This window comes from Pieris brassicae, chromosome 4 (assembly GCF_905147105.1).
Source record: "Pieris brassicae chromosome 4, ilPieBrab1.1, whole genome shotgun sequence".
Taxonomy (NCBI): Eukaryota; Metazoa; Arthropoda; class Insecta; order Lepidoptera; family Pieridae; genus Pieris; species Pieris brassicae.
This window is the reverse complement of record NC_059668.1, coordinates 7,180,270-7,203,206: the sequence shown is the minus strand read 5'-3', so window position 1 is coordinate 7,203,206 and position 22,937 is coordinate 7,180,270. Positions and strand designations below refer to the sequence as shown.

Genomic DNA, 22,937 nt, shown 5'->3' with positions numbered 1-22,937 from the left:
TTATAATTATGCTGAAATCATTCACTTTTTGTGAATGATTTCTATTAATTATATTATCATAATTATTATTATTTTTATAACAAATAGGAGACTTTCTTTTTATCTTTAGAAGGAAAGGAAAATAAGTAGGATGTTTCCTACTGTCAATTTAATCTGTAGCATCGCGTTTGAGTTGCGGAAGACCAGTTTGATGTAGCGAAATCACGCATAAGTTTCACGGTTCTTTAAACCAGAACGTGAAATTGTTGGATTGTTACACCAACATTGACATTCACATGTGTACATACTGTTTATATAATTCTGCGGCATATATAATAAATAGCACTTTTTAAGGAGTAATAAATTAAATTAACATTTACTACCAGTCCTGAGTACAAGGGTGTAGAACGGATGAGAAGAACTGACATGAACTAACAGTGAATGAAATCTATTAATTAAATTAAATATATTACTATCTGATATTTTAATTTAAACAATCGTTAAACGTTACAATTTACAAATTGATTTGGTTAACTTGTGTAAATAAAAAACTATTTTTGAAGTTACATTATTCATATTAAAGATGTATCGATTTTCTTTGAAAAAAAATTCCACCTGACGGATTATGTGGCATAAGATTGGCATTTGACGTGTTCTATCAAAATGTCGGAATTACAAATTGAGAATAACGTAACCGTAAAGAATGTGTAAAACCTTTCTAGTACTAAAATTATCGACATCACTTTAACATTATATAGTCCTAGTACTTTTCTAAAAACATGCTTCTTAAATCTTTTTATTGCCTTTTTTTATATGCGCGGAATGCGTCATCTAACTAATTAAAACATTGAAAAAAATATGTTTTTATTGGGAAATGCTCCTCAGCATTAACGAGCAGTAATTGTCGATAATTGAAGTAGTCAATTACTGCCCGTGTATCAAATCAAAACAAATGTATCAAACATTTGTTTTGTTTTGATACATGGGATTTGATATACAACAAAACTAATTGAAGTCATTGTGACGTAACCAGGATACCTTAAAGTTAATCTTATGAGTGTGTAGCTGTGTCAGGCAGAGATAGTTTATCACCTACATGGCTTTTGAAGAATTATCAAGGCTCGTTTATTCCTGCCCCATTACGATATAAGACCAGACCAAGAGAACGAGATCAAGAATAATACTGAAGATGACCGTTAATAGATAATAATAATAATAAAGCCCGTTTAATTTCCAATGTTGACATAAAAACATAATATACATCTTAGATTTTTACATTATACACATTATTTTGTTTCTCTTGTTATCCTATATTCTATATCTTAGCAACCTCAGTACCTTACCATACATTTGTCTTTTAAGTCCACCTTTTATCTTGTTATATGCCCATTGCCAATTCCCTTTTTAGGCATCTTACAATATGCTATCTATCACTTTTGTTTTTCGTTTTTTTAACAGTGTAATATGAATAAATTGTAGGTTTATAGATGATCTCCCCACTTAATCAAAATCTAATTCTCGGTCCAGTCTGCTAAGTTTAAACAGATTCCGAATTTTGATTGAAAAAAGTTAAACGTTTGATAAAATATACCCTAGTTGATGTAACATCGAAACTATAAATAAATTTAAATTCAACAATAAACAAAACAAACGGGATTTGACGCAATTGTTTTGCATTGTTTGTTTTAAATATTGTGAATAATTTATTCCGTTATTATTTTAACTTCAGTAAGTGGAATATTGACAACAAATCGGCTTAGCGCTGCCCTCGTTAGATAAGCGAATAGTTGACTATCGTACTAATTTAATTAAAATTATAAAGGGTTTGATGTTTCTCCTTCACACGCTACTGATTTTGATTAAACTCTCGATAGAACACTACTAGAACTTCAAATTCTCGAATACTTTCTTTTCTAATTGAAAGGGCACATGAACTTGCATGAAAACCATGGTTTTGACGCTAACCTGCATATTTTTAACGGTTACTATGAATCTTCCTGATGAATGTTATGTGACATTACTGAAATAAATATAGTATATAAATCATAGTTTTTTTTACTTGTGACGAGATGGATTCACGAAAAGATCGGGTTTCGATGATTATCACTAAGACGTTATGTTTTATATAATACAGTATTGACACGTGATGTTTTAGCCATTGCCAGATTAAAGGAACGAGATATAAGGACTTGTTACCGAGGAAGTATGTACTTCTTTTTATCAGGCTCACCTGGTGTTAAGTGATACAACCGCCCGTGGACACTCTAGATGCCAGGCGACTCGTGAGTGCATTGCCGTTCTTTTAAGAAGTGGTACGTTTTTTCTTAGAGGACCCTAAGTGCTGGTAAAACGGGAAACTCAGCCGCAGGTATTAATTTGAACAACGCCTCTGAACACTGTCCATGGTACGCCTTGTTATCCGAAATACACAGAATAGCAATCTAATCATCCTTTATGTACTTCGTTACAAAATTAAAGTAACTGTCACATCAGATGAGTATTTTTTGGCTAATTTAATTACATAAACAATATTTAACTATAAGTGGTTATTATTTGCACTAAATCCTTTAGTATCGCTATACCCATCAGTTTAGCGACAGGCGCAAGTGGAACTTCACTTTTGTAATGGTGTGAACTATCACCCTTACACGGTTGTAATAAAGCGTAATTTACCTTACACTACCTCAAGCCATTTACACACGGCCCACATCGCTTAGTGAACATTTATTAAACGACCTACTGAGGGAAAATATCTTAATAGAGGAAAATCTTGCCATGTATTCTGAGCTTAACTTAGATAAGCCTTAATTAAGGCTCGTATTAACGGGTTTCGTTTAGTAAAAATGTTGTTTCTTAATAGTTGCATATAAGGTGTGCATTCGTCCTGTAACATTTGAAACAATTATTTTTCTTGCCCCAAAGCAACTTCAAGAACACTTGAATCGAACCTACTAACCCTAAACATTACCACAGAGGTCCCCACGCTTTGAAGTAGTTGAAGTATTTTAACAAAGCATAACGACCTTTTTCGCTCCCGAATGGATATGTCACATAATTAAAAACATTACTTAATTGTTAAAGTAACGAACTCTAATGAACTGTGCTTCTAACCTAACGCCGAACAAAAACACCCAACAGTAAATCATAATTTTGTCGTACTGAATGCTTTTGTTATGCAAGTAAATTCACACCCCGTAATCAAGTACAAAAACCACAACTATTAAATTAGTTTCAGCAAAGTTTTTAATCAGTGCAGAGCGCGCAAAACGGCAGCTCCACTCATTAATATGCAGTTGGTATATATTAAATAGCTACGTTACTTAGATATTCAGAACGTGTCTTATGAGTTAAGTTTAACATTGATTTGTGTACTGATATTGTAATTGAGCAGTGTTGGCCTAGTGGCTTCAGCATGCGACTCTCATCCCTGTAGTTGTAGGTTCGATCCCCGGCTGTGCACCAACGGACTTTCTTTATATGTGCGCATTTAACATTCGAACGCTGGAGGAAAACATCGTGAGGAAACCGGCTGGCCTTAGACCCAAAAAGTCGACGGCGTGCGTCAGGCACAGAAGGCTGATCACCTACTTGCCTATTCGATTAACAAACGATCATGAAACAGATACAGAAATCTGAGGCCCAGACCTAAAATGGTTGTAGCGCTATTGATTTATTTTTATTGTAATTTGACCAATGCGATAGATGCCCTTTGGCTTTGACTGTTTTGAAATATGATTGTTTAATCAATATAATTGCGGCTTGCGTGCGGTTTGTATTGTGGTGCTGAGCCTTCAATACTTATCCATCATCTCTACATTTGCAAGTAATTTATTATAAATAAATTTCATTATATATATCTTTTGTTTGGTATATGTTGTATAATTGGTGAAGTTGTCACTCCACGATTGTATGAGTCCACTGAAAGTTAGTGGGGCTGGTGACAACAACGTTAAACTGATTTGAACCCGTTTTATGAGTGGTGGTTTTGTGCGGAATGGTTTTACTGGGTATTAGCTATTAGGAATTTATTGTTCAATAAGATCTGGACTGTTTTGAGGTGAGATGCACAAACATATTTCTTCTTACAAAACGCCAAATTTAGTATAAGACATTCACAGGCCATGCAGTTTCCGTTAAAAGTTGAGTACATTTATTTTAAGAACACAGTTAAGAAAACTACATCTGTATGCTATTCCAAAAGTATTAACGTAACTAATGCTGAAACTGATTTACTACTACATGTTTTTGGTCAACAAGTCATTATATAGACATATTTGATTGACATTCCCATAAAATATTTACAAGAGCGGCGTAGTGTTGACTGGCAAAATTATAATGCATGTTGTTTCCAAAATTAAAACCAATCGTATAGGTGGAATATTAAATTTACAATCATTTCCATTTAATTAATTTAAATACAATGTATTAATACATATTTTAAATGAAAAATAGTAATTTCATTAGTTTACGAATTCAATATTGTATCTATGATATTTAGTATTTCTATTGTATTTTAGATAAAATTTAACATTATACGTACAACAACCAATTGTAGTTTAACTTAAAACATTATTATTATTAGCCGTAATAATACCGTATTTGATAAGATTAAAATTTAGGTTTTTTAGGCTTACTAAGGAATTCAAAAATATTTTTAACATAAGTAACGGTAAGTACAAACATAGAAGCTGCTAAAAAGTCAGAAGTAAATGTCGTATATCACCTTTCTCAGATATATTACATTTATATATCACACAAAGCTCACCTGGGCCAAATTAAAGTTTCTGCGAGGATCGATACCCATAAGAAGATTATACTTCAAAATCAGGTCATTTATTATCAGAATTCTATAAAACTCCACTAAAAGAATCCACCCGCTCGCTCAAAAGGCTCTATTGAGACGGCAACTCAAAAGAAAGCAAAGTAGTTAAAACGATTCATTTGAAGAGTTCCTATTTTAAATTTTTCATTTACAATACCCTTTAGATTCGTTTATATTTAATTAACGATTTGTGCTGAATAAGTGAGGAATGCCATCTAATCTTCTTATTGAATGTAGGTAATCTATCGGTAATGCAATGTAGGTTACGTAAGGGGTTATGAGGTTAATAAAGTGCGTTAAATGCGCAACGCAATCTATTGACGGTCAGTTTGATTTACCATATAAAAAACATCTATGCGTCATGTATTTATTAATAAATGCCACGGTTACCGTTTTAACTCGGTCGAAGTGTAATTAAAAGTTATATAATGTTGTAGAATGATCACTGATGAAATAATAATCATAGCCGACTTTCTTGATAGGCGGAGTCATGAAATTTTATGAAATGGCGGATTTATGAAACACGGGGAATGTATCTTATAATAACTATGGTAAGGTAAGGTAGGGTGGACTCAATTTCCTCACTTAGACGCGTAGTCGGTCCGTTGTGCGTAAAAGCCCTGGCTAATTTAGCCAGCCTAACTCCTTCCAGAAGCACAGAAGTCTCCCGGGCAGTTCACAGGCTTCGCGGAGCGACCTCACTGTTCCGAGGATTTTTGTACGTTGATTAGCCACAGCCTCGCATTTCAGGACTACGTGGGTGACTGATTCCTTATAATAACTATATATCTCAATTTAAATATTTTAAATTTGTAATTCAAACTGCTGTCCGATGGCATGGAACACGCAATACTCGGCGAGCGAGTTTGCTAATCTTGCCAAAGCCGCGTACAAATAATTTTAAGAAGTCTAATAAGTATAATGGTATGCATTTAATTAATCAATTACCGTATAAAATTCTAATATTATCGCGTTTAAACAATTCAAAAGGGCATTAAAGATACATATCAGAATGAACCTAGTAGACTAAAATTTGGACGGTAAAGTTTTTGGAACGTACATAAGAAGGCAAAATAACGAATGAACTCTGTATTGGTCACTGTTGTGGGGCTATAACTCTATATGGGTAACATGTCTTCACTTACACACACGTTTCTGATTACTGTATATAACATCACTATTTGAACCATATACGTAGGCAGCACTTTAAATGTTTAGAACGGGCCAGTTAGAAATATTGCTAATGAAAACTTTTTTGAATTTCAATTTTAGAACTCTTTGGTAACCTAATGTATAATAATAATAATAAGTATATTGCATTAATTTGTCATTTGTTTCTGTGAATTGACGGAAAATCTAAAACTCTTTTTACACTTGAAATAGGACCTAACGCGAGAAAATTATCGGTCAATGATTTATTACGACTTTCGTTGTGGGCTTACTTATCAACAAAGCTATGATTAGCATTTCTTATTGAAGCCCCATCTCGTGCCACTATATACAATTGGTTTAACGAGTTTAAGCGTGGACGTAGAAATCTCAATGAATCTTTCGCAGCGACTACTGAAGAAAACATCACTGCTGTGTGACGCATGATAGAGGAAGATATGAGAGTGACCTATCAGCAGATACGGACAAGCCTAGGTATGAGTCAAGTTCAAAAAAACATTACACGAACACTTAGGCGTCAGGACTGGTGAGTATTTGACTATGGCAGGTGTCGAGATAATGAGTCATCCGCCATACAGTCCTGACCTGACGCCCTGTGACTTTCATTTTTACCCAAGAACTAAAGATAAAACTCGAGGTATTCGCTGTACTTTACCTAGATATCATATATTTTAAACAGTACATACCGTACCAATTGAACGAGTTTGTAGTATGAAAACTTTTTACCCAAACTATAAACTCATTCATCTGATAAAACAAAACAATAGGGCTGCTACAAAATTTAATTGGCTATTTAGTTAACAATGTAAACTAGTTTTAGCATTCACACTCCAGTTAGTTACATCGGGAAGTTTCAACAAGTACTTTGAGTTGTTAATTATATGTATAACGTACAGCTTTTCAAACCAATTAGTTACTTTATTATTTTTAATAGAACGAACAGGAGGCTGATGCGGTTAAATGATACCGCCGCCCATTGACACTCTCAATTCCAGAGGGCTCGCGAGTGCGTTGCCGTCCTTTCACTGCCAAAATATCCTTAAGTGAAATAGAGTCGTGCGTTAGAACCCCGATTGTGTTATTTGTCTAAAAGATTGAAGGCTTGACTGCCTTAGAAAGAAGGATGATCGCGATATCATTATCATTAGACATTAAATATACTATTGTTATGGTCTCTATATTTATTATAATACCCATTATATTTATTAACAACTCATACAGTAATCAAATGCTTATCAGTGAATGGGTTAATCAATCGTAATTAGCTAATATTAAGGAAGCAGAGTTCGAATAATATTGGATCATGAGTTATCAATTTCAGTAATAGAAGCTGAAAATACTGTAATTACTCTGTATACTGTATAGTCTCACTATTGGATCTTCAGGATTTGGAGGGTAATTCCTTAAAGCATCTTTATTGCTCTCAATTCCTCATAATCTCGTGTTTATTATGTACTATCATTTATATTATAGAATATTGGTATTATTAATTATTTATATAACAATATAGATAAAGCTGTAAATTTTTAAATATAAATATGAAACACGTGTCTTTTCTACTATTTTATTATAGAAATTATATTCACTAGCTCATGTCTGTCGTGGCCAGCAAGGACACAATCTGTTTTTAACCCTTTCTGTCCAGTGCCTCTCTTATGATATTGTACAGGTTTGAGGACAATGAGTATTTCACCTGATCGATCTATCTGGTTTGTGAACATGGTGATCTTTTGCCTTCTGTGTTCCTAACCACGATCAGTTTTTTTTCGAATTCTCATCGCCTGTGCGCATTGTATGGCCGAAATAAGATACAATTCGCTGTAGGCATATCGTAGACTGACTCCGTTTGTGGTGTTTGGTGAGGATCGATGTACTGGTGCGCTTTGCACCCCATAGTATTCTGAGCATTCACCGCCAGCACCACCTCTCAATGGCAACGATTCTTTGCCTTTTTCGAGCTAAGATAGTCCATGTCTCTACTCTATACAGGAAGAAGAAGGGAATGTTAGACCCCCTATCAGTCTTATTTTGGTTTTGAAACCAATTCCTCTTTTCTTTCAGATATTTAATAAACGTGTCCTGGCATCTTTAGCCATGACGATTCGCCTTTTTATCTCGAGGGCAGAACTGCCGTCGTTAGAAATTTAGGATCCAAGATATATAAAGCGGTCAACAATACTGATGCCAGGAATGTTGCAAGTGACACATGGAAGCTTGGGATGGAGAGATTATATAAATGGACCTTAATAAACGAGATTTTATTAATGTCCCTCACGAAGTAATTTTTTTCTCCTTTTACACGTGTCTGTATTTATTCACTAGTAAGTAACTGAACCACAGTTACTTACTAGTGCATAAATACAGGTTTTTGATGCTATTTATGCTATACAGGACACGTGACAATTGGTGCAGTAGTCATGTTTGCCTACTTGGCTGAAAATGTTCGCACTTTAAGTGGGTCCAAGTTGCCATAGCATTTTAGTTAATTTGTTTTACCTTTTAAATGTATTTTTACATAATATTATTTTAAGTACTAAAACTTCGGCAGTATGTATGGCAGTCGCGGATGATGACGCGTCGAATCAAGGTTAAAATATTTAGATCCAAGGTCGAATCTGTGCTGCGTGTGAAACGTGGAAGGTCACCAAAGACATTTTGCACCGACTCCCAAGTCTTCGTTAACCGCTGTCTTCGCCGTATTCTGGGCATCTACTGGCCTGAAAAGATCTTTAATGAGCAACTTTGATAGTGCTGCCGAGAAAACCAGATCAGCCAGCCGATCAAGCGACGCAAATGGAATTGTATAGCCCAGCCACTCCGAAGGGATCAATCAAGCAGGCGCTCGATTGGAATCCGCAAGGAAGGCGGAAGCGTGGCCATCGCAAACAACTGGCGCCGAACAGTTGCAGATGAGGCAAAGAGTACCGGAAAGACTTGGAGCGAGGTGAAACACGAGGCTCAAGACCGAACGCGATGGAGACTCACTGTGCACGCCCTCTGCCCCATCTAGGGGTTATAGGATATTAAGTCAAGTAAGTCATGGTTAAGTATAGCAAAATAGGTTTCTAACATAAGTGTAGGTAGAAGTTTTTAAAGGTTAAGTTTTGGCTATGGTGTAACGACTCAAAAACACAACACAAGTACTGTCAATTAATAAATTTAAAGAATTTGTAAAACTACCTAGGCAAAGGTTAACATACGGTTAATATTAACTGTAATTAAAACAGTTACTTTTATAAATTTCTTCTTAATTTTCTCAGACCAGGCAGCGTGAACATAACACCTACAACCTATGTATCGATGAAAACTGTGTAAATAAACTTATGTTAATTATATGAAATATAAAAGTTACACGGAGAGAGAAAAATAATGTGACCTGTAGTAAGACTATTATTAATGTGTCTATCTTTTTATCACATAATTAAATATCGATAAATAAAGAGGTAAATCAGTTCTACACAGCATACTAATACCGGTTTTTATTAATAAAGAAAGTAGATAACCCTTTACCCAAATTAAATATTGAGATGAAACAGTTATTCCTTAATTGACTCCGAAAAGCGTTTGGTGATTAATTCCGGTTATAGCAGTTTTAGCTTTGTGAAGTCAAAGCGTGATAAACAAAATTCCCTCTGCCTAGGGCGCGCCGTACCGACCTTTGAAACAGAAAATTGCTGCTATTTCAAATATTTGTGTAAATTTTGAAAAATGTATAATGAATATTTACGTTAAACAACGCATCTAAACGCAAGAGTTGTTTAGTTATGTTTAAATATGTGCCTTGAAACGTTTGTTCTACCATTATTGATGACGTCATCGGGCATTTCTACCGGGAACTAGTCTGTTATAAATTAGCTTTAAGGGTGCGAAAAATAACAACAAAATTTGACGAAAATACATGCAATTCTAGATAATAAACAACGGTTGCACTACATTTGTATGTAGTTTGCCTTACATTTCTGTATCTGTTTCGTGGTCATTCTTTTATTATCGACTTTATGGAGCCGATTCCTTCATGATCCCTTTTTACACCGCTCTCTGTTGCACCGACCGTACCGTACCGATAGTACCGATTATATTTTTTAAAGGCCGTGAACTCTCTCGTAAGCCCTCTGGCATTGAACACGGCGGCGGCGGTGGATTATCATCAGATGATCCTCCAGCCTCTGTTCTATAAAAAGTCATATTTCATACATACATATAAAAAATTTAATAGGCCGGGAATCGAACCTACGACCTCACAGATGAGAGTCACGCTCAAGCGACTAGGCCAACACTATTCAATAGATTAATACAGGCCAAAATATAACATCTTTCATTTCACTCGGTATGTTGGTTTTGATTAAGTATCAACATAAATATATTTTAATATATATTTAATTAATGCAGTTCACTCCTTTGTTTTTTGGTTATTATACATAGCCGTCGGTGGTTACATCATCTGAGCTCAGAAAAGCTCACCTCAACATTATTTTAACGAACAATAGGATAGTATTTCAAAAATAAGTCTAACTTTCAGAAAATAGGAGTCGACACCAACAAAGAATAGTCGTATATTTCACCATACAAAGGGAGAAAAGAAGACGTTTTAATCTGTTAGGTGTTCTTAGAAAAAATTAAAATTATTTCTCTTTGTTTTTCCTCAAGAAAAATAGTTATGTTTATTTTGCAGATCGTTCAATCGAAGTTAGATGCTTGTAAATATTATCTGTTTAATACTTTGTACAGCGAACTGTTTGTTAAATGCTATTTGTTTCATCTGTATTATATATTTATCTACAAATATTATGCGATTAGATTTCGAGTTTTTCTTTATATAAACTGATAAATTAAAGTCAAATTATGCACACCATAGACCAGACTTTACTGTGTTTCATTTCTTTAGTTTCCTTTATCTACTGGTGCATGTTTATTAATTGGGGAAAACTTCCATATAATACTGAATTCTGACATTAAAAGTCGTCTGCTGGGTACTTGGAATCAATAAGAAACATTGAAATCAAAGCCATGGTAAGGTAAACTTTTGGGTACTTAACTTTGGTTGAGGGCTAGACCAAGTTTTATTTTCCAGGTATTTTCTTAATAAGCTTTATTAAATCTGTATTTAGAAGTTTACAAAAGTGAGAAAATATATCAAGGCATTTTTAGAAATCCAAATTTATTTATTTACAAAATAATTTATATTTTTTCGTCGCTATGATAATTTTAGTGTTTGACAATTCAAACGTAACAACTTCACAATGTCTATCGTTTATATATTTGATTACCTATCTATTTGTCATACGATTCGACGTTCGAGCTTTGAATTATGATATTTTTTTCTATTTTACGTATCGTTCCTGTAAAGGAACGAAGGGAAAGAAAGATTATATGGTCACATTTAATATTGTTCAATAACGACATCAACAAAATGCCTTCTGCATAGTTTTTGCGCATGCCAAAAAAAATTTCGCGACTAGGTAAAATTTTTAAATTCCTTTCATCACCAGCACTTGTGTTTGCATAAAAAACATATTAAGATAGTTGTTAAAACTCGAATAAAATGCAGACAGCGTAATAATTAAAAACTTGGATACACCAAACCGCGTTTTTTATTCTCCAAATATGAATGTGGGGATTTTTTGAAAAAAAGAACACAAATAGTTTTTATTCAAATAGTTTTGTTCACAAATGAGGTCGCATAGATTTGTTACTGCTTGCATGTTTTATAAATGTAACAATTGTATTAAATTGTTATTTTAAATTTCAAACCAGTTATTATACTATGTATAGTTTTTACATAAGCGATATCTGATAATTTAATTAATTAAAATATATCCGAACTTAAACATTAATAGACCCTTCATACAAAACGCAACTAAAATGACCAGTCGTTAATTAAAAATGAATTTATCTTAGAATAGGACTTTTCTATTTCGTGAGTTTTAAACTGGTTTAGATGAAATAAGGACGGGTCGCTTAGCTTTTGACCCGTTTCTTGACCTAGTAGAGCAATTACGTTAAAACTAAGAAAACTTGTCCCTAGTCATTTCTATATAACGTTGATCTAATTTGTATGAATATTGCATAAGTTTAAATCTGGCTATATTAGGCATTTGTTTTCCATATAATTAGAAATTTCACGAAATCCCTTTTTATATTCGAATCAGTAGCCATGGTTTCTTACTGTCATATACATCTTGTATTATAAACAATTCATTCGATAGGTCAGACATTTATCAGTTCTGGACAAGTTTTCTTTATAGGTAAGTCTCATCTATCCAATTCAATTATTATATCATTAAATTTTAGGGCTGATTTGTAATCTAAATTTGATTATGACTAACATAGACATAACATTTATTACTAACAAAACACACACACATAATACACATAAAATAACAATAATCAAAAATAAAAATAAAAGAATGAGAGATAACATTTTTTTAAAGAAAAAGGTTAAATTGTGTAATGCGTGTGTGCTGTGGTTGTTATAGGGCCTGGCTCCGCATTATGCTGAGGAGCAGAGTTGTTCCACAGCGCTGGTGATTCTGCCAGAGCTAGTTTGAGCCTCACGCAAAAAAGAATAATAATCTAATACTCAATAGAAACAAATAATAATAATAGTAAAAGTAAGCAGTGTAAGTAATGAAGAAAATTTTTAAATAAAAATAAGAATAATTGTTAAGAAGTAGAAAAAAATTTTTTTTGGGTGCATTAACAAATTGAGACACACAAAATATTCCATTTAATGTTTGTTATTTATTTATTATACATACACGTCCTTTTCCGTAGGTGTAAGCATAAACGGATTTCCACTAGCTACGTTTCTGACATCTCTCGCTTCTCTTCTTTAGTGACATTAAGGAATTGGTTATGGGTACGTCAATGAGTGCATTGTAAGATACAGACATAACAATAAGAACTAAATAATATTGAATCTTGCTCATAATTATATGTTTTAGGCAATTTCTTATCGATAACGACGATCATACATCATGTATTATTTACGCAATACTAAATTTTAAGGAAAGCTTTAGTACTCGCTGAACATAATAAATTCCTGCTCCAATTCCTGCTCACAGTACCTCATGGTGTAAGCTCTAGGTAGTCTTATTGTTCACGGCTCACGTTTGTATGAAAATCCTGTGTAGAATTGAAATCGTCGCATGAAAATTAACCCCATAAGGGAAAACAAAATATATGGCGTTCCGATTGATTATAGTTAACAGCCAATGATAGTTACGCTAAACGATAAGTTTTTTTCTTCATTTCCGTTTCTATGACTATCTCATGATAGAGCTACAGTAGAAGCTACATACGCGATATAACTAAATATCAGACAATCCAATTATAAGTCAAGAACTGTAAAAAAAAACTTCTGTTGTTAGTCTTAAAATATATTATCTTGTCGTATTGATAAGCTGTTCACGTTCGAACTCGATAATATTTCCAAAGTAAAATTCGAAACACGTCCCTACAGTTCATAACGCATTACACGTAAAAATCGTGTGATTATCATAGTAACTATGCAGCATAATTCAGGCAATTCTATACGTTAATACTTTATCGTGCGCAGTAAACGATCTATACAGTACATAAGACCATTTATAAGTCTTATTTAAACTAACATTATTTTTTCTATTGAATCACGAATAAATACATAACGATCACGTGACATAATTTCAATTTCTGTGTTTTATTTTAAAAGTAAAAGACAATAAAATAAAATGCAGGTCAGCTGGTAATATTTCACACTTAAAAAGTCACAAGAAATTTCACTGATGTGCCGGGAGCTTACACTCCCGATTGTTTAAATATATTGTTTCACCGTACCTTGCCTTATAAACATAAATATTTATCTTCAAAACAAGGTCGCTATCCATTCTTTGATTTCTTTATTGAATTGATAAGTGAGTTCTTATTTATTTTCCTTTGACGATGTATTCGTAAGGGTTTACTTTCTTATATTTCATTTATATAAAAGGACAATTTAAGAATTATTCTCTACTTTATCTCGCGTAATATTCGATGTACACTTTCTCATTAGTAGAACAAACATTCTACTGTTTGTGGCCTATGTACTTAAAAATCATAATACGTTTTGCCCAGTCTATGCAAATGTATTCAAGTCTTATGTCCCATAAAGTACTCGAGACAATTATTTATATATTTTTTTTACTCAAATCAGAAGGCCATTTGAAATATATGTGTAATGTTATATGATGCAAACACATTCCTTACAGACGTAATTTTTTTTACTTATTTTCATTTACCAAAACTCTTTTAATGTATAGGCACTGTTGTCCTATCGAAACCAGGACTGATGACGCAATTAATTCGTAGGCCGGAATAGATATGTATTTTAACTGTTTTCAGTTTTAGGGAAAGCTCTCTTTCCAGAAAGGCGACGACACAACTTGTCAGAAAGAGGCAAAATAATATTTTACTTACAATTTATTGAAAAACTGATTAGGATTATAGAAATAAGTAGGTCAGTATATATTTATTTTAAATATTTATAACATATATAACGTCTCAACAAATTTGACGGTTATATTTTTAACTGTACTTGGGCCAATTATACATAAAATATTCATAACGCATCAAGTCTCCAAGAATAAACGTAGCCCCGGCGGCTTCTTGCGGAAAATAGCTGAGGAAAATTCGCAGAATTGTCATTAGGCTAACATAATGTTAAGTAATAGCAAAGTAAAACAGGAAAACCGGACGCTGAGTACAAAAGATGAAAAAATAATAGTATCTAAAAACACTTTGTGACTGTGAATGTTAACTTTAATGCTTGACTATATTTTGTATTGTTTCGTGAATTATATTTAAAAGTGTTTAGACGAGTTTGATTTATTTAATCAAAATTGTATTTATATTTATTTAGTAAAAATATATTTTATATGTAATATTGTACAGTAGAAGGAAAATACATTTAAAATAATTTTCCTTTCAAGAACCTTACAGGGCTACAAACTTTTCTGACCCGGTGTCGAGAACAGTAACTGGAGTCGCCATCTTGAATACGTCATTCTATATGTAATTGCTAAGCATGGCGTCAAGCAGGGCCTACCATGAGCTCTTATTGCGAGCCTACTGACAACTTACAACTGAGATGCATCGCTAATTCCACCATAACATCGAAAAAACGAGACAGTTTATGTTCCCACGTGACCTTAGCGGTAAACAGATTTCGTTCGTTCTATTTGTATGAAGTTTCGTACCATGACCGCTCGGCTGAACCGAAATTTGACAGTTGCGCGTTCCAACTATGACAGAATAAGCGATTCTAAAAAAGTTACTTTTTGTTCAACTTTTTTGTGTCAAACGTGTCCAAATAATAATTTAGAACATATTAAATTCTATATTTTAATAAAATTTGTTAATATAATAAACTCTCTTTAAAATAATACATACTATCTTATGTAGGCAAAAAAAATAATTTGTATATTTCGATAATTGTTCATGATGAAGGAGAAACAGGATTCGTATCGAATGCCTTACTGTCATTAAAATTACTATGATGAAATGAAGAACGAAAACTTTAAAAAGTGGGTAACCGAAAAACTTCTTCCCAATTTACGCCAGTACGTAAGTATAGTCATGGATAATGTCTCATATCACAGCATTTGCATTAACAAATGCCCTAATTCAAATACGAAAAAAGGTGATATGCAAAAGTGGTTCACTGAACACAATGTGGTATGCAATGAGGGTACACAAAACCCCAGCTATATGAATAAATAAAGAGCTTGTGCCAACATACGAAATCAATTACTCAAAAAAAAACGAACACAATGTTCTTAGATTGTTACCATACAACTGCGATGTGAACGACATACAAATGATGTGGAGTTCTATGAAACGTCATGTCGCCGACCACAATATTGGAATGACCGATCCTGAAATGCCGCAATTAATCTCAAATGGATTTAATGCAGTATCAGTAGAGGAATGGCAAAAATATTGTCGTTAAAAAATGATAACGATTATATTAAAAAGATAGCTATGTAGATGAACCGTTTATTATAACTTTGGACAGTGACAGTGAATGTGAAAGTAGCAATTCTACAGATGATGAAACTGGTGATTGTTATGGTTCGCGTTCTGGAATTTCTAGAATTCGAACTATAAATTATTTAATTCATCACAATTATAATATTAAACTATAATTGCCAAAATGTTGTGTTTATTCCTTACTTTATGCTTAAAGAGTTCTCTGAAGCACTCCTTTATTCAATCTGTGGTTACGTCTTTGTCTTGAAAAATCACAGAATAATTCATATCGAGTGTTTTAAGGAATCTTGAATAAATAAGACCGAAAGAATTTTACCCTAAAATCCGCCAACTTTCAATAATTGGTGGCAACACTGGCTTCGACTTTAGCGACGCCGTTACCGGGTCAGATAAGTTTGTACTACCCAATTGTATATTTCCACTACCCTCTATATTTCTTCAATTTAGTTTTATTGCGGGTATTATAAAGATCGATAGAGCAGCCCAAATAAATGTGCCCTTAAATTGGACGACCCGCGGTTTTTCCTCTTTTGAGGTCGTAAGGAAAGAAAAGATCCTTTACACCAAAACGAAAACGATGATTTCACGTAATATGCTTTATCAACATTAGTTGTGACTGCTTCCGTGGGTGCATGGTTATATATGGAAACCAACGTGGAGTTCGATTTTCAGGGAACTATTTTGGGTTGGCAGGATATCCATGAACAGTTCAACTTCTAGTAAAATCGTGTCATTGAAATATACGCAATACCTTGGTTTACCTAATTAGGGAGTTACAGGGCTTTATATAATAAAAAAATACAAACTTTTAAACCACTTGCATTTAGGTTCGATTCCCTACGACATAATATTTTAGGCTAATAATAGAAAACTATTCTCACATGACAAATCTCATCAACGACATAGACGCAGAAATGCCTGAACTAAACTTAACTTAAATGAACAAAATAGGCGTCATATACTTAGAATTTAATCTACCTTAACCAATAAATCCAAATTAAATTAAAAATCCAATCTTCAATATTTTACCGAATCAGTTCAGTTGAGTACGTCTTGAGAAGAATTTCTCAAAAGCCATTTAAGTAACGGTAAAGGAGCTATCGGGTACCTTTTCCACTAGTGGGATTAAAAATGTAAGAAATTTAATTCTATCTAGGATTTAATATAACTTTCCTAGGGAAGACCTCGATCTTATAGTAAATTCTTGGTCGACGCATCTTACAAACTTTAAAAAACAAACAAGTCGTGCTCCGAACCTGTGAACTATAATAATAATAACTTCGTAGAAGCCTATCACCTAACTTTTGCCTCATGTTCCGTGTAAGTATGTTCATTTGTTTTTATTGTATTAGAAATGCTGACTTGATGTTTAACAATTAGTAAGTTCTTCGTCCTAGATCGAATTAGGAATTTGGAAATATCGATATAATATGTAACACAGGTGCTGATGATTTTCAACATCGGACGTAGAGGTAGAATTTAAAATGTCACCCCATGCGTCGTTCACACGTCCGTCGTTCGTCACGTGGCACCACTATGTGAAACTAGCTGCCCGTCGAGATATTTCGAGGTAGGCCGACACAATTGAACTTCCCTTCAAGAAAATACGTACGAGTACCCATTCCTTCCAAGACCGACAACGTATGGTATGGGCGACAATACTTAATTAACGTCAGGTGAACCAAAATGGTGATCAATCACCATGTCACGAAACGGGACGTGTGAGGTTCTTGAGAAATTTTTCTTTAGTTACGATATTAAATTATGCAAGAGACGCAGATATAAACAAGGCTGACTGCGTCCATTGCGCCATATTGCGCCAATTATTCTAAACTGTTGGAAAATTATCTGCGAAAGATAGATCTGGGCAATGCAATTTTAATCCTCGAACTACTCAAAGAAAGTCTAAAGTCAAAAGTGTGATAAACCTTAATACCTCAGAGAAAACAGCGTCGCTTCGGAGTGAAATCACAAAATTAGGTCCATTTCTTCCAAATCACAGACGAAGTAATAAAGACGAAAGTTCAAGTATTCCAAGTACTTTCGTGAGATTTTTACTAACCTACGCATGGATAGATCTTTTGTTATAATTTTTCTATTCTGAAATTAAAAAATAGACACCAGAACTAATACAAAAAGACCGCGGCTTGGGGAAAAAACAACTGAACACGGATTCTAATTATTTATTGTTTTATCCATTACAGTCAAAATTAAGTATATGAGATCCCGAATTATAACACATATGTATATATTTTTAACAATCCAAAAAATATTTTCTATATTTATACGACTTTCCATTTTACACGATATCTATATAAAGTGTTTAATTGAAAATATATCATTATAATCGCGATTTAAACCTTTAAAGTGTGATCTTTCAAAAATAAACTACTAAAGCAAGAAGCATCAAGTAAGTAACAAAGAGCTGATACATAATTAGATCGTCTCATTAAATTGAAATAATGAGGAAAACACTGCTCCCTAATGAGTAAAAAAGAAAGAAAATTATAAGAGACAGTAAAATATAATAATTATTTTTCCGACATTTTGAGCGCTTAGGAATACTTGAAAATTTAAGGAGCTCGAAACATATTTCTGTGTTAAATTAGGGTTTTAATAATTTAAAATTACAATTTATCGTATTTTTTCGGCTTTCAATACCTTTGATATATGCCTTATATTAGACAGGTTTATACGTAGCAGAGTAAACAAAAGTTCCTAGCGATTATTTAATTATATATATCATAAATCGCTTTATATAACAATCCCTATAAAATAATTTTAATTCAATTTACAAGCTAATTGAACAATGAAGGCTTCCGTAAAAGGTTTTAACGTTATAATTTCCACATGAGTGGAATTCAGCGCACTAAGCGTAAAATAACCTTGCAAAGGTGTTACTCACATTTTTTCAGACTTTTCACGTGGCTAGTGTATAATTTTTATAACAAAGTAATTTTAACGATATTTCAGGAATTTTTATTTTAAATTTATTTTTTCCTTTAAAATATAGCATTATTATTAAATTCTCTCAGTCAAATAATTATCCTAACATTATATATAAGTAAATTTATTGTTATTTAGGTCAAAATTCAATCAACTACTGTCATAATAATTCATTAGATATCAAGTTTACATATTAATACCAAATAGTTTCACGTTCTTGAAAGCAGACATACCATAAACTAAAATTAAACCACAGACTACATACTTCCATATTAAATAATGAGTACCGTAACTATACAAATAAGTATAACACATATATCACTTACCGACGGAGCTCAATGACCACGATTTTCAAAAAGCATTCGAAATTTAATGTTATAAAGGATTACTTTGTTATTAAAATGTTACTATATAATTTCACTTCCTGATAATTCTAATCAATATTGTGATAGGAAACTTGTTTCTTATTCAACAACTCATTCAACCTATGAGTGCTATAGATTTTATTGTCTATTTTTATGTAAATGCAATTAGTAAATACTTCTTTACAAGAGCTTACACCGTGTCGGCTTTGTTCTTAGAAACGGAACAATAACAAAACCAGAACATTAAGAGAATAAACTATGTTCATTGCAGCCTTAATAAATTCGCGTTAATTAAAATGCTAATTAGAGTATCGTAGAGCGTGTACGGAAAAATTACTATTATGTATATATATATATATATATATATATATATATATACATATCATTCGAGGCATTGGACAGACAGCCAATAATCTTCTGGGACAACCAGACCATTATTGTTTCATTGGGAAGCGATGCTTACCACTATGCCACGGGGATGTTTAATGTATGTTAGTAGTAAAAGCCTACAGGATTAGCGGCTAATTCGTTTGGTTTAACCCATTACTGCTTATATTTCACCCACTTAATTCTCGATAGAAGTATATACATACCTATACACAGAGATCACCTATATATATATCGATTTACATTGACAAACAGGTCTACACATTTTTAATAATCGTTCCTGTAATCAATCCATAAAGGATAATATGCCTTTGTATCAGCTAATAACATGTGTTGTACTGTGTAAAAGAAATACCTTTAATTTTTACAATTAATGTATGTACAAATTCAAAACAATTAGACCATAGTGCAGTGTTCCCTATTTTTTACAGGACAAACATTTTTTTATTTATTCGAGTGGATTTTTAGTTCATTTGTTTATTAGTACAGGAGTTTATATATAGCTAGGATCTTCGAGGTCGTGCTTGTAATCACAGCTATACACCAACACAATTTTCTTCCTATGTGCTGTGCAATTAGCATTAGGTCCGACAATGAAATCATCAGCTTCTTGTCTATAAAATAAAAATAATCGAAGAAACGGATGCCAACTGAGGCCAAGACAATATAGGGCTGTAGTACCAAAGCGGATTATTATTTAATTTATACACTTTATGTTATTTATACACTTTTTATTCTCATGTGGTAGAAATGTGTTATTTTGACAAATGGTGGAATACGATAAGAAGTCTAACGGCATGTGAATCTCATTGTTGCAAAGTCACCCATGTTATTAATAGTGTGGGAAATACTCTGAGGCACATTTATATTTTGGCTTAGTCTTGACTTCTCTCTGTAAATAAAAATATCTGTATAGAAGTATTTGTGTTTATTTGCTAATTAGACACGTTGCAAATTCAATTTATTATAAATAATTTAAATGGACAGTATAAAATGGTTCAACATAATTTAATTAGCGTTATTTAATTATTACTGTACAGTTGCGAATCAATTCGAGATACACAACAGTACGTATAAAACATATTTTAATAATAATAATTGTAATTTTTTCACTTCGAAAATATTATTTTTTCTAAATAACAGAAAATAGCTTACATTATAGGCAAGGTACCGAGGTACATGAGCTCAAAATTTGTAACTTCGAATTGCTATTGGAAAATTCCACACCCAACTTTTCAAATACTTAGCTAAACTCTAAGAATTTTCTCTATTCATCAGATTTTCTAGAAAGACTTTATGAAGAGATATCAGCTGTTATTACTTGCAAAACTATGCCCCTGCTTTACTGAGGTTTCTCGTTCGAACCCCGACTTTTAAAATTGAAACAAACAAAAAATACCATGATTATTATTATGACGATCTATCTGTTTACTAAAGTTACAAATGATTCAACAAATCACTAAGCGATGAAACAAAATGAATAATTTTAATAAGTTAAAAAAGGCAACTAATTAAAGCTTCAGCTACTAAATCTATAAAGTACACTTTTTTATTTTGCTAGTATATTTACTAACCGATTACATACGCTGAAAATAGTTATTTGATATATATATGTTCAAAAAAATAATAATTGTATAACAATTCTTTTGAATATATTAACAAATCCAGACCATATCGTTACGATGTTTGGTAATTTATTGACGCCTACACCGCGGTATTTAGTTTTTTTTTTTTGAAACATTTAACGCTTTATTATTACAATATCCAAATATTTCCGTAATGCAGTTTAATTAACTAGTAAATAAATTATAAAAATAAAAATTCGAAAAACGTATTCCTTGGAATACGTTTGTACGATTGCACCAATACGTGACAGTAAAAAAGATTACTTAAATTAAATAAATTAATTAGTTATTTATGTTTTATTACTTAATTTGTGGGGCCATAAATTGAAAATCTCATCTGTCAATGTCCGTAAACACAGTGGCTCTTAAAAATGCTTTTAAAAAATTTAAAAAGTTTTGTAAATTACTGAGTAATAAATTGTAATTATGTGTAAAAGCTTAACAGAGAGAGCCTCCGAACGTATTTGTAGCTGTAATTAAACTTCATACATTTTTTTGAATTATTTTCAATACAAAACAATATTTTCTTGGTAATCGTATGATTTTATGTATTCGATTTAACCGTTCTACATAAAATATTCAAATTATTCAACCTACTTTACAGTGTATTAAACTATAACATATCATAAAACGAATAGCAAAGCTACGCTGTATTATTTTATTAAGTTTACAGTAACTAATTTGTTAAATGTCGTAAAAAAATATATTAAAACTCACCAACAAAAAGTCCGAAAACGAGTAGCACGGTCATACTGAGCACCACACTTCACATTATACACTCACTAAGCGTACACTCAAATGGAAAAGTTTCACGGCAAGCGCTACTAGGTACCGTCGCGGAGAAAGGTCGGTGGCGGACTGCGGGCTCCCCTCCCGGTTCCCGAGTCCCGAATCTCTTATCGCGATCCCGTAATGAGATAAATGCCATTTGTCTACTTTGTGATAACGCGCTTAGAATATGAAAGAAAATCTTGTGTTTTCTTTACATGCTTTTATTTTTGTTTGATCAGTAGATATAATTTTTAACACATCCGATACGTTTAACATTCAACAACATTTTTTAAGGTTATTTCCTTGTATTTGCAGGAGGACAGGTCACTTAATCAGACTCACAGACGATGAACCCTACGAATGCTGGAACGGGCCCCAAATTGGGAAAGCGTGGATGTGGCCGGCAGAGAATGGTTACACCAAACCAAAAACAAAGAACACTCGAAGGAAATGGATTTATTCTTATAACACTTAATAGCACTGTTAACAGTATTTATCAAATTTAATTCAGTTCCTACTAATAATAATCCATTATAAATTTACAGCAAATTATTTGAGATATAAAATATATCAGGTTCTTGAACGATATTTGACTGAAAGGTTCATTGAAACAGTATGCAAGGGATTTAAAGTCTAGTTTAATTATTGTAATAAAATAAGATTTTTGTTCGAAATATTATTTTCAAAATTTTACAAATGTGTTGATCCTTAGTGCCTTATGAGAAATTACTCTAGTGTAAATGGGTATAGATTCCACTTGTAAAAACGAGCCTTGCCGCTAGTAAAGGCAAAAATAAATATTAAAAAAAATTACACTCTACTCTGTACTTGTATGTGCATAATAATAAAGACCTAGATAATAAGAAA

General features: G+C 32.7%; 1 protein-coding gene across 1 annotated transcript in view; it reads right to left on the bottom strand.

Moving 5' to 3' along the window:
• Positions 1 to 22,151, bottom strand: part of LOC123708840 — a 37,379-nt gene extending 15,228 nt beyond the window's left edge. The window contains exon 1 of the mRNA XM_045659765.1: positions 22,017 to 22,151. Coding sequence (XP_045515721.1) covers positions 22,017 to 22,050 — 34 coding nt within the window. The 5' untranslated portion in view covers positions 22,051 to 22,151. The remainder of the gene's footprint in view (positions 1 to 22,016) is intronic.
• Between the last annotated feature and the right edge of the window lie 786 nt (positions 22,152 to 22,937).